General features: G+C 45.9%; 1 protein-coding gene across 1 annotated transcript in view; it reads right to left on the minus strand.

Annotated features, from left to right (window-relative positions):
* Positions 1-13782, minus strand: part of NPHP4 (nephrocystin 4) — a 1060260-nt gene that overhangs the window by 457316 nt on the left and 589162 nt on the right. The window contains exon 16 of the mRNA XM_069610268.1: positions 1669-1829. Within this exon, the coding sequence (XP_069466369.1) occupies positions 1669-1829 (161 nt within the window). The remainder of the gene's footprint in view (positions 1-1668; positions 1830-13782) is intronic.

Below are 13782 nucleotides of genomic sequence, written 5' to 3' on the forward strand. Positions count from 1 at the left end.
AAACGGACCCTCGCGACATACACATTTATCTACTAATGAGCAGAAGCTGCCAAGCAAAAACTATATATTCCGCAAGGACTAGAGTCCTCGTTCAGGTGTTCAAAATGTTTTCATGATTGACATTATCTTCCATTTCCATTTCATTTAAAAAAAAGTCAAAACACAAAAGACTATTGCAGCAATCTTCATCAGAGATGGGATAGACTTTGCTTGGCTTTTCATTGCACTTGATGGTAATTCAATAGGACAACCTTTTCTTGAAGTCGATGCAAACTGAATAGGATAACTTAGCCCAATCAATCATGCTTTCTTTTCACAGTGCCAACCACGCAACAGCGACTGTGCTAACGGGGTGTAAAAAGACCAGCGCGTTCGACAGAGTGGTGTGAAGCGATGTGCCGGCAAACTCATTTGTAAATCAAACACTTTAGTGGTTCCTTGTCGTTCGCAATACAGCTGTCTCCTCACAATGACCCTAAGCGTGTCCACTCGTGCAGTAGTTGCCAGGCAACCAAGTAAATATCTCGATATGCAGTGTGCCGTTGGCATAGTTGTCAGGGAACTTTTGAGAGAAAAAAAGATATTTGTACTGTTTGTTGGTGAAACATTTAATAGGGCATAATTATGCTTTGTCATTTGCATCTGTAATGTAATTGGCCTTTAAATTGTTCTTTCGGTTATTGTGTTTTTGGCTCATAATTAGGAGGGGCTTTTTTCTTTTCAAAGAGACTCATGCATGCTTCTACATATGATTGAGCATCTTTTGGCGTTAAATGTAAAAATCCAGTTTTGACACCTTTTATTGGATTAACTGAAAATATTATGCTGAGTTGGTTGATGCGTTCATTTTCAAAAGCACGAAGGTCTCCTCATCAGATGGAAATCACACGATAAATGAGCAATGACAAAACAATCGCACACAGACCTGGACATATCTTTTACATGGAAAGAAAAAAACGAGAGATTCTCCCACTTTAAACTCCACTGGCAGCAAAAATAATTAAGGCATCCAGGCTTGCAAGGCCCATTTATCTACGGGGCCGTCAAACTGGATCGAGTCAATTTGGCCAATTGAAAGAGAAATATGTTGCTTGCTGCTAGGTAGCATGAAGGGGAAATATTATATGTCCCTTCTATGAAAGCCATTTTGCACTACATAGGATATAGCCTGCATGAAATGGCTGCTGTCATAACTCAGAAAAACAACAGGCGTAATTTCCTCTATCACAGAGCAGCAACAGTGCCTTCACATGCTGCTCCAAGAACTCTTGCCGGACCTAAAAGTGAGCCAAAAGGAACAGACAAGAAAACTATGCACACGCACTCACACCAAAAGGAAGGGTAAATATGTTTTCCGCCGTTTAAATAATAGTAATTGGCGTTGGGCTTCTTATGTACAAGTTGGGTGGATCTGGGCACGTGAATTGCTGTTCAGGTGCCATGATTTTATATCATATAACTGCAGATTTGCAGCATCTTTAGAACAGTTAGCTGGCCTGGCCTTTGGCAGTAGCAGAGTTCCCAAAAAGATTGGAAGGAGAACGCCTGAGTAAAAAGAGTTCAATTAAGGTGAGAGATAATAGAGAATGGTTTAAAGATTGTTCAGAATAACAGTGAATTATGAGTAGTTATGTATTATTTTGCAGATTATCAGAACAAAATATTTACTTTTATTTCAACAGCCGCAGATCCAATCAGAAGCAAGGAGTCACCATCCCAGATGTCAATTTGAAGTGTATGAATAGCAAGGTATCGAACAAACCAGCGTTGCTCTCCGGGTTTAAGAAAAGCTGGGTCCACCATATACTTCAGCTGGTATCCAGGAAGTCCTATAATAAACATAAGAGGAACCCAGGGGAAATAAAGCCTGTTATACGTGTATGCCAAATATCAAATTCAACTGCATTTACTTTTCTTTGTTTAGAGGTTGGAAAAAACAGTATGTTTTCTTAAGATTTCATTTAATTGCAAACAAACACACAATAAGAATGATTTAAGAATGTATATTAAGAATTAATAGATTTAGTTAATAATGTACAAACACTGGCTTATTAAACCTTTAACTGCCATGGGTATTTCCCCCCCAGTGCAAAGGCCTTTTTTGGTGATTTCAGTATGTGTCCATTCAATGCCTTGTAACTTTTTTGTTACATGAGATATCTTGGCCAAATTTGGCTCCTTTTTTCCCCACATGTAGGCGGTCGTAACGCGACCCAGGAATCCTAGGTCGCTGTAGGGGGGGTGAGAGAAAATAAGCAAAACGGGCAAAAATGTTGGGTTTTTTCAAAAAATGCCAATCAAATGATGTACAAAGAAGCCTGTGTTTTTTTCCTTGTAAGAGCTAGGAACAAATGGTTTGCTGTGCTGAATTCCCCAATTTCCTGGCTTTCAAGAACAGGTTGAGTGGAAACGGGAAAACATTATTTTGATGTGGTTATCAACTGTTTTGTGAGAGGTAGGCGATTTTGGCAATTTTTGCCAATTGGACATGCATCGACTGAATGGAAGAAAACTGTAGGAAAGCCGAATTGGAGGACAGAAAGGCATATATTTCTGAAAAGTAGACAAAATTCCAAGTTTAGGAAGGGGTGATTTGCATAGGTCAGGCAACAACTAGGTAGGGGAAAAGGCCATAGATTGGGGGAAAAGAGGGAAAATGACCGAAACAAAAGGTATGTGTTGGACATGGTTGGCTTGGTACGACAATGGCTTCTATGAATTTTGAGAAAAGCAATGCTCCGCTACAATCCGCCGACTCTTGCAGTTAGGAAAGCACACATTTTTTGTAGTGTTTTACAAAACAAGCAATACCACAAGCCAAACACTGAGCCATGGTACACAGGAGGTTTATGCTCACGGCCTGAACAGACGCACTTAGCATGTGTAAATCGGGAAAAACCAATGTGGTGAGGAACGGCAAGCATCCATTTTTTGAAAGAACACAGGCAGACCTTTTCAAGGGTAGGTGACTTGTGCAGGTTACAAAAGTGTATGGTGCCTAAAGCAGCGACTAAATGTAGTTCACATTTGGGAAATGAAAGGGTTGTGTGACAAAGGGCATCAGCAAATGGGTCAAAAACGTTAGGAAAACCACACAAACACAACAAATGTTATACCTTCCTGCGTTCCCACCGGTGTCCCGATGAAAACGGTACCTCACATGTGTGGGTGCACCTACCTGGGCGCCAAGGGGAAAGCCTAAAACACAAGTAACCCCAAATCTGTTTTCACACCTGAATTTCACATTTTCTCCAGGCAAGCGCATCATACAGATATGGGCCTCTGGTGTCCAAGCCACCAAGGAAAACAGGGAACCCCATGCATTTCCGAAAAGAGGACACCCGTGGGAATCCACAGAGGTATGATTTTCGCAAATCAGCCCAGAACTTATTACCCAGCCACCCCCGCGAAGTCCGAAATGTGGGGGAAAAAACGCATTTTCCGCACATTTCACTCGGCGCACCCATCGAAACACGCCGCTAACAACACATGGCCTACAGTCCTGCGTTCCCACAGCTGTCCCGATGAAAACATTACCTCACATGTGTGGGTGCACCTACCTGGGCACCAAGGGGAAAGCCTAAAACACAGGTAACCCCAAGTCTGTTCTCCAGACAAGCACAACATACAGATATGGGCCTCGGGTGTCCAAGCCACCAAGGAAAACAGGGAACCCCATGCATTTTTCCGAAAAGAGGACACCCGTGGGAATCCGCAGAGGTATGATTTGCACAAATCGGCCCAGAATGTATTACCCAGACACCCCCCGCAAAGTCCGAAATGTGGGGAAAAAAGAAATTTCTGCACATTTCAGTCGGTGCACCCATCGAAACATGCCGCCAACAAGACATGGCCTAGCGTCCCGCATTCCCACAGGTATCCCGATGAAAACGGTACCTCATATGCGTGGGTGCACAGGTAACCCCAAGTCTGTTTCGACACCTGAATTTGACACTACCTCCAGACAAGCACAACATACAGATATGGGCCTCGGGTGTCCAAGCCACCAAGGAAAACAGGGAACCCCATGCATTTCCGAAAAGAGGACACCCGTGGGAATCCGCAAAGGTATGATTTGCGTAAATCGGCCCAGAATTTATTACCCAGACACCCCCGCAAAGTCCGAAATGTGGGGAGAAAAAATGCATTTTCCGCACATTTCACTCAGCGCACCCATCGAAACACGCCGCCAACAACACATGGCTAACAGTCCTGCGTTCCCACAGGTGTCCCGATGAAAACAGTACCTCACATGTGTGGGTGCACCTACCTGGGCGCCAAGGGGAAAGCCTAAAACACAGGTAACCTCAAGTCTGTTTCGACACCTGAATTTGACACTTTCTCCAGACAAGCACAACATACAGATATGGGCCTCGGGTGTCCAAGCCACAAAGGAAAACAGGGAACCCCATGCATTTCCGAAAGTAGGACACCCGTGGGAATCCGCAGAGGTATGATTTGCGCAAATCGGCCCAGAATTTATTACCCAGAAGCCCGGGTAAAGTCCGAAATGTGCAGAAAAAACCTACATTTTTCACTTTGTGGGGGGTTCTGGGTAAAACATTCTGGTGCGTTTTGCACAAGTTGGACCTCTGTGGATTCCTACTGGTGCCCTCTTCAGAAATGCATCGGGTTCCCAGTTTTCGTTGGTGGCTTGGACACCCAATGCCCAAATCTGTAGGTTATCTCCCCAAACCCTTTTGTGGTTACCAGTGGGTTAGCTGTTTCCCTGTGCGGCTAGATTGGTGAACCCACACATGTGAGGTACCGTTTTCGTTGGGACACCTGTGGAAACGCGGGAAGGTATGACATCTGTTGTTGGTGACGTGTTTCGGTGAGTGGACACAGGGAAATGTCTCTGAAATTGGCTGGAAATTAAGACAATTCTCATACATTTCGCTCCGGCCACCCACCGAAACACACCGCCAACCACACATGGCCTACCTTCGCGCGTCCTCACACGTGTCCCGATGAAACCGGTACCTCACATGTGTGGGTGCACCTACCGGGGGCGCAAAAGGAAAAGGGTAACCCACTGGTAACCCCAAGCCTTTTGCCACTGCCCATTTTGTTCATGTGGGCAACCTACAGATTTGGGCCTAGGGTGTCGAAGCCAGCTAGAGAAACAGGGATCCCCATGCATTTCCCAAAAGAGGACACCCTTGGGAATCCACAGAGGTCTGCCTTGCGCAAATTGTCCCAGTTTTTTTTAGCCACAATCCCTGACAAAGTGTGATATTTGGTGGGGAAAAAACACAATGTTCACTTTGTCTGGGGTTCTGGGTAATAAATTCTGGGCCGCTTCGCGCAAGTCAGACCTCTGTGCATTCCCACGGGTGTCCTCTTTTGCGAAATGCATGGGGTTCCCTGTTTTCCTTGCTGGCTTTGACACCCTAGGCCCAAATCTGTAGGTTGCCCATATGAACAAATTGTGCTGTGGCGAAAGGCTTGGGGTTACCAGTGGGTTACCCTTTTCCTTTTATGCCCCCGGCAGGTGCACCCACACATGTGAGGTACCTTTTTCGTCAGGACACCTGCGGTAACGCGAGAAGGTATGACATCTGTTGTTGGCAACGTGTTTCGGTGAGTAGACACAGGGAAATGTCTCTGAAATTGGCTGGAAATTAAGACAATTCTCAGACATTTCGCTTTGGCCACCCACCGAATCACACTGCCACAATACATGGCCTACCTTCACGCGTCCCCACACATGTCCCGATGAAAATGGTACCTCACATGTGTGGGTGCACCTACCGGGGGCGCAAAAGGAAATGGGTAACCCACTGGTAACCCCAAGCCTTTTGCCACTGCCCATTTAGTTCATGTGGGCAACCTACAGATTTGGACCTAGGGTGTCGAAGCCAGCAAGCGAAACAGGGATCCCCATGCATTTCCCAAAAGAGAACACCCGTGGGAATCCACAGAGGTCTGCCTTGCACAAATTGCCCCAGTTTTTATTAGCCAGAATCCCCGACAAAGTGTGATATTTGGTGGGGAAAAAACACAATGTTCACTTTGTCTGGGGTTCTGGGTAATAAATTCTGGGCCGCTTTGCGCAAGTCAGACCTCTGTGCATTCCCACGGGTGTCCTCTTTTGCGAAATGCATGGGGTTCCCTGTGGAGAATCTCCCCTTTCCAACGATACCCACCTCGATCTCCGGCTTGAAATATAGCCGGAGATCAACGCAGAGAAAGAAGGGCTCTTACCTTCTTTCTTCACTGCAGCAGAGTTTCACGCCGACGTGATACTGAAGGTAATCCAGCCCCCTGGCAGTGAGGGGGGACCTCCCCCTCACATAGCCCGGGGGTTGGATTACAGGGATCGCTCAAAACAAGGTGCCAAAAAGGACGAGCTATCTTGTCCTTGGCACTGCACATGCAATTCCATGGACGAGATATCTCGTCCTTGGCACTGTAGGGGTTAAAAGAATTAATTGCACCATTTTCTAACAGCAAGAACCACCAAAATGTGTTATCGACTCCCATAATACAAAGTATTAAATAAACATACGATCAAATAGGAGCAGCTGCATAGATTCATCCGAGCCTGAAAAGGAAAATAATTATTCTAAGAGGCCTCCTCGGTGGTGCTGGTGTACACTTTACAAGAATGAAAAGCATAACATGACCGCGATGTGTGGCATAGTGTGTCAGGTGTTGCTGGTGCCCGAGACCTTTCCAATTGTGCCTTTCTGCAAGTTTTGCAGTGTCTGGACTCGTGCTGCAGCTACAAGCAATTTTGATACGTCGTGTGCTGGAAGGAAGAGGCAGACCTTCAGAGGTGGACCTTCGGAAGCGGACCCGTAGAAGAAGCTACATGACGCCAACACCAGTGCGGAGCACGGCACGGTGTGTGGCGTAGTGTGTGGTGTAGTGTGTCAGGTGTCCGGTGGCCGCTGCCTGCTGTCTGAGTGCTGTCGCTGGATCAAGGTGAGACATTCTCCTCGTGAGTAGTAAAACACCAACATTCCTTATAAGCCCGGCCTACGTTTTTAATTGCCTCACTTAGGAGGAGGAGACAAACTTTAAATTGATCCACCTACATACAATATCCATTGCTCAAGAGGGGTGGATCCAATAACACACGCCCTTCATTTATCACAAGAAACAAAACAATTTGAATTTAACTGAAACCTAAAGAGCAGAGGAGGAAGTGTCCGTGGGCATGGAGCCTTTTGAACCCTTTGTCTGCTGGTAAAAAAGGTAGGACTCCTGAATGGAACTACCAATCGCGAGGCAAATGTGGGCATTAGGCCTTTGAACCTTACGGTTGCCATGTAAGAAGTTCCTCACTATATTTTGAGTTTCAGTTGAAACTGATTGGCTATAATAATCCTGAGTGACTGGATGTAAGTCCCTATACCTGTCATTTAAGGAAGAAGCACTCAAAGTTCGTCAACCTAACAGCTGAGAATGACAGCCAGATACAATCTATGGAGTGGTTTATTAATGGACGATTTAAGGTCTCCAGAATGGGAGGGCTCTTTCCTAACCAAGCCCCATCCCCGTGAAGGCAGGTCAGACTTTCAAATGCAGCAATGTGTCTTGGCGGGGCAGGAAGTGGTAGCCTGTGTACAAGTACACAATACTGCTAATGACCATAGGCTGCGCTAAGGCTTGACTCCACCTTAAAGAGTGGGAAGGATTTTACCCTCACAGCAACAAACATCAAAGAAAAAATTAACCAAAGCTTCTGTAGGCGGAGACATAGGAGCATGGGTGATCTTGATTTGGGCCTATCGGAACAATCATACCATGGAATAAAAAACCCAGTGGTGAATAAACTATTGGGCATTAGAACGCCTGGCTTTGATTTCATACAGGGATTAAACCTTTCCCCCATTTCATTAAATAATCAAACAAAGTTGCTGTTTCCAACGAACCCGAATGAAGACTCTAAACAGACTAAAAAATACATAACAGGCCCTAATGTTATTCCAGATAGTGACAAAGTATGTTACTGACTGCAGGTGTTCAATATATTTGAAATTTATAGACCTGTCTAGTGCTTTTGAATGTGTGAACAGGGAATTACTATGGCAAAACAGCAGAGAAGGGAATGCCACATAATCTAATTAGTCTGCTTAAAGCATTGCATGCAGACCTAGGGTTAACCATTAAATTCAGTAATGCAGGCAAACTATCCTCGCTGTTTGGATCTAGGAGGAGGGTTTGCCAGGTGTTCCTTTTGACTCCACTTTTATTCAACTCTGTAGAAAGGAAGCAGAACAGCTGCAGTGTTTTAAACAAAAAGGTCTTTACTCAGGGCTAATTTTCAAAAAGTTGGGGATTTTTGGCTGGATTTGAAAACAAAGTAAAAGTTCTGCTGTATTCCTCAAGGTAGGACGTCTCTGTTCCGTCCTGGTCGATAAAGAGCTGTTCTTCCAGCCCTTCGCTGCTCGTTTCCATTCCTAATATGCCCAGGGGTATCCGGGCGTCGGGTCCTGCAGAATGCAGGAAGCAAAGAACAGAGAGTCTCAGCTCCGGGCTCTTTTGAATCCCCTGCCCATTCCCCTCCCCATAAGCATGCAGGAGGTTGCCCAGTCTACGCTGGTTGGCCCCACCCCCTTTTTCCAGCTTTGCCGTTCCGGGCCGCGATGATCTCTGCTTCCCGGGGGCCCCGCCTCGGATCACCCTTTCCTTGCCTTGCCAGAACCACTTGAGCGTATCGCCCTTGAGTCATCCACATTTGGGAGCGGATACTATCATCAGGCAAGAGCTGCTTGTATGGCCTCTCCTTATGTCCCCGGTAGTGTGTCCCTGTGTCCCTCGGACTGGATTTTCCGGTTTGATCCACCTCAAGGGGGTCCTTGAGTGATGTTGCGGAGCCCCGGGTTCTCCTGGGGTCCTCGTTGGGAAGAGATGCCCGGCAACAAACTCATACATCTGTAATAAAAATGCAAGTTGTGCACGGTGAAAAGGTACGCACTTATCAATTGGGAGAGTAGGACTGTAAAATGGGAAGGGGCTCCTTTTACGGTTTATGCAAGTAAAGCCCAAAATAAAAGTAACTTACATATAAAAGAAATGCAGGGGCACAGGTAAATATAACCAAACTTAGGGGTAGGCTGAACCACACTAAATAGGCCTTACAGCATGCTTTTGCAGAAAACGTGTGTTTGCTTTTTTATTAATCTGCAATGAAGCAGCAGTGGCTGGTAACTCATCACAGGTCCCACGATTCCCAGGTTGGTATGGGAAGAAGCAAACAATAGTTGTTATTTTTTCCAGGTCACAGATTAGAACCCATGGGTCCCTCTGACAGGCAAGGAGGGCATAACCATTTGATAATTCAAAACGATTTGCAAAACACGTTTTTTAGAAGGAGTCAAAAGAACCACAGTGGTTTAAAACTGCCCCATAGTTCATTTCGACTGGGAAGAAGGTCGAAGAGTTCTAAATATGCAACATTTGTATAGCAGTATGTCTGTGGTTCAAGGCTATGACAGTGCGATGGTCGAGAGCGAATCTCATGAGAACGTAGAAGAGATGAACGGGACAGATGAATACAGTTCCGCTGGTCATCTCAAACGCTTCAATGAATTGTCATAATAATGTGGGAAGTGGGGGTTGGATTTTGACATCACAAATTATAATTAAGTGCAGTGTGGGAAGGTTTGTGGACCCAATTACAGAACATAATGTATGTTTTTCAATAAGGATATAATGTGCGAGCACCAATCAGCTTGGTGTGGGGAGATTTTTTCATGTTGCAAAGTTATTAATATTAAGTAGCTCGGTTGTTGTACAAGTTTTAGCTTTAGGGGCATTTCTTTGACACAGTCCTGTACCGCTATCTGTTTGAATATAGCTGTACCAGCAACGTCTGCGCCCTGAATAAACCTGCGTTACTTCTTACCTGCATACACTTTTGTTTGGACTACTTTTGTGATTTTTCATTGATGAGTCCCGAGGTGGCCCCCGGCACATTTTTGGAGACCCCAGCGAGATTTGTCAGCCTCGTCAGCCTTCCGACCGGGCATGAGGATTCCCACCGTACTCTCGAAGGAGTGTGGGAAAGGCACTCGTTGGCCAGTACCAGCACTGCCTTCACTCCGACTGAAGTACAGGCCTTTAAAGGGAGATTCCGAGGATGAGAGAAGTGAATAATCTCTTAAAAGGATACGCAAGTGTACTTGTGCATGAAAGCACGAGGGGTGGGAGGCACTATTTTATGGTGTATAGCGACGCACACTCAGAAGTAGTGGAGGGCGGTTAACCGTAGAAGTCTTAGATTTTAGGTCTGATGATCCGATAGGGAGCAGGTGGACGGTGGAACATCTGTGTTAGAGCAGAGGGTTGTGTAGTAACTGGCAGACCTTGTTAGACAAGAGTTGCACGTAGTGCAAGTAATTAATATAGTTGCATCATTTTCTTTTCTTTGGGGAAGGATTTTTTGGGGGACATACGTGCACGTGTTTTGTGAGTAGCAGCAGTTTATTTTTTTGTGTTGTGGAAAATGGTTGTAGTATTTGTTTAAGGTGACTATGGGGATGACGGAAGGGCCAGAGCCGAAATAACGTGAAAATATTTACAGAGTTGCGTAGCAGGAGTTAAAGGTGCAGCCAATTGAAGGGAGGAGTAACTGCTCTTTTAATATACTAACATAGGCCATTGTTGTTAAGTGGTTGGGCCTTGGGAGGAGGCCATTTGTGTGCTAATACAACTTAACAAGACAGGCCTGTGGAGAAGGCAAGTATATGTAAGTGTGGAGTGCGAGGTGTGAAAGGGTAGGGCCTATCGAGAGGGCCAGAATGAATGAAAACAGGGCAAACAAGTAAATGGTAAGTATAAAATTGAGTGATTGGGATAGATTGAATAAAGGTTTGAGAGTTTAAAGGTTTAACTTTTAAAGGAAAAGCGGGGGAGAGTATTGCGACAATAAGGATTAAGGTGGAATAATGACGTCCTATAGGATGGATGCACCACTTAATCACATGTGTAGAATGTTGCCTCAATATCGTGACAAGACAACAAAGTACCATTTTGATTGGGTACATGATACAGTGGGGAAAAGTTATAAAGAATGGCCTGGAGAAGGAACTTTCGATAAAAATATTATCGACGGTATGTATTTAAATTTGTCGGCTACCTACAAGGTGCAAAGTTTAACAAGAGGCAGTACATTTTAGGACTTTGGAAGTTGTACAGTCTGTTTAGTCTCTGCAGTCTCTACCCCTCCTTTGCAATGCCATTGCCTCTCACTTTATCTTGAAAACCCAGGACATTCTGTCCACCCTCTCCCCCCTGCCCCTGCTCTCCCCTCAACGTCTGTGCTTGCTGAACCTCCTTCAGCCACCCCTCCCTCCTTCTTGTCCTTTCCTCTTTTCCCCCTGATGAGGTCGCTAGACAAGGCCGATGTATGAAATCTTTGTGAAAACAGGTTCATCCCTGTTCCTCTAAAACCATCAAGGACAACATTGACATCCTCGCTCCGGCCCTTGCTGATTTTTGCAACCACTCCTTTGCCTCAGGATCCTTCCCCTGCCCCCTGAAGCACTCCCTTGTGTATCCTCTTCTCAAGAAACCCACAGCTGATCCTTCTTGTCTGACTAACTATCACCCAATTTCCATTACTCCCTTTCTGGGCAAACTCCTGGAAAAGCTGGCCATCTCTCAGCTTAACCTTCATTCCAATTCTGTTGGCTGTCTCCATGACCACCAGTCTGGCTTCATAGCTGCCAGAAGCATGGTAACCGCTCTCCTGAACATCCGTGAAGATCTGCTCTCCAACACGACTCTAACATTCCCTCTGCCTTCATCCTACTCGATCTCTCTTCTGCCTTCGACACAGTCAACCATACCATCCTGCTCAAATGCCTCTGCGATAACCTGGGTATCACTGATCCTGCACTGGCCTGGCTGACCTATTGATCCTCCCAGGTCCAACTTGGGTCCTTCCTATCATCTATCTTCCTCTCTACCTGTGGTGTTCCTCAGGGGTCTAACCTCTTGGCCTGGCTTTTCAACCATTACCTGGCAACTCTCGCCCACTGCATTGCCATTTTCTGCTCATATTTCCAGTGCTACGCTGATGACACTCAACTCATTTTCAGGCCACCTCCTTTCCCTCTCTGATGTCTGATTGCCTAACTGCCATTCAAGATTGGTGTGCCGCTAATAATCTTTGTCCTAATGGCAACAAGTCGGAGATCCTCCTCACCAGAACACCTTCACCATCCTTTCGCCTCACTCTTTAGCCGGCCTCCCTTGACCCTCCTCATACCCCCACCTGTGAGGCTAAGAACCTCTGGGTCATCTTTGACGCCACACTTTCCTTCTCTGCCCACATCTCTGATGTCTCTAAAAAGTCAAACTTCCTACTGCACCTCCTGAGAGGTACTTGCCTTTCCTTTCCTTCCCCCAGAAGCTCATGGTCTCCCAAGCTCTGGTTCTCTCAATGGTTGGACTATTGCAACAGCCTATTTCTAAATCTACCTGCCTCTACTCTCCGCCCTCTGCAACTAATCCAGAACAGGACTATGAGACTTGTCCTTGGCCTCAAGCCCTGGGATAATATCTCTCCAGCTCTGAATTCTCTCTGTTGGTCCCAGTGGATGCAAGGATTAAATTCAAAACCCTCTGCATTGTCCACAAGGCTTTCTGGGGCCTGGGTCCAAAATACCTTCAGCTATCCCTCCGCAAATACCTCCCCTCTCGAGATCTTCGCTCCTCTACCTCTAACTCCCTCAGGGTCAGTCTTTTTTCAAAGAAACGAGCTGGGGTGGATCTCTGTCTTCGGCTGGGGCCTCCCTCTGGAACAGCCTCCCTGCCACTCTAAAACTTGAGGAGAACCATCTCTGGTTCCGGAAGGACCTCAGGACCTTCCTCCTTGCTTCTGCCTTCGCCCTCCCTCTATGCATCTCCCCTGCTGATCTGTTCTCTCTTGGCACTGTGCACTTGACCACCCTCTATCCTCCGGGCCCAGGTACCTGCTCACCCTGCCACCCTCCCGCACTGCCTCTGGGCCACCCCTTGCACTGGGGTCTGTATCTGTACCCATACAGCGCCCCCTTTTTCTTCCTGGACTTATCATATCTACCCTGTCTGCTGCCTTAAACCCACCACTTGCCACTTGCTGGCTGCACTATTACTGTTTGTTGACTTTATTATTTATTTATTATTATTCATATGTTTCTCCTTTGCGCCACACTTTCCAAGCACGTTTCCCCTCCCCCTCTTCCATGCACTTGCACATTTTCAATGTCACAGGGCCTTGTAAGATTGTTGTTTTGTTCTCCTCTGTTCCCCTCCCTTGCCTTGTCGTGTTCTGAAACACTTGTGTATGAGTGCGATAGAAATAAAATATCAATATTAATATCAATATAAAGAAAAGGAAAAAGAGACAAAGAAGGGAAAAGAAAAGGAGGAGCAGGGAAGTGCACCACCGCCTCCATATACAATATACCCATTACTAAAACACGCTGCAGGATATACAAATCCTAAACTATTGTCTCAAGATAAGGAAGGAACACATGAAAGGAAAGATGAGGGTGAAGCAAGTACCACTTGTAAGCATGAGAAGGGGAGGTGGAAATATTTAATAGCCATCAAAAAGAGCACCCAGCAGCAACTTGACTCTGTGTTCAGGTAAGCCGAGAAAGCCATGGAGAAGGAGACAGAGAAAAAAGGAAAAGAACAAGGAAAGGCAGCTGATGAATAGGGGTGGAAAGCTGAACCCATCAAATTTAAAATTGACAATCGAGGAAGGGACAATAGTGAATATGGCACGACAGAAGGTGTGCACACCGCATCAGATTGGGAGTACAGCGATCATGGGGA

This window comes from Ambystoma mexicanum, chromosome 8 (genome assembly GCF_040938575.1).
Source record: "Ambystoma mexicanum isolate Mex_15411 chromosome 8, UKY_AmexF1_1, whole genome shotgun sequence".
In the NCBI taxonomy this organism is placed as follows: Eukaryota; Metazoa; Chordata; class Amphibia; order Caudata; family Ambystomatidae; genus Ambystoma; species Ambystoma mexicanum.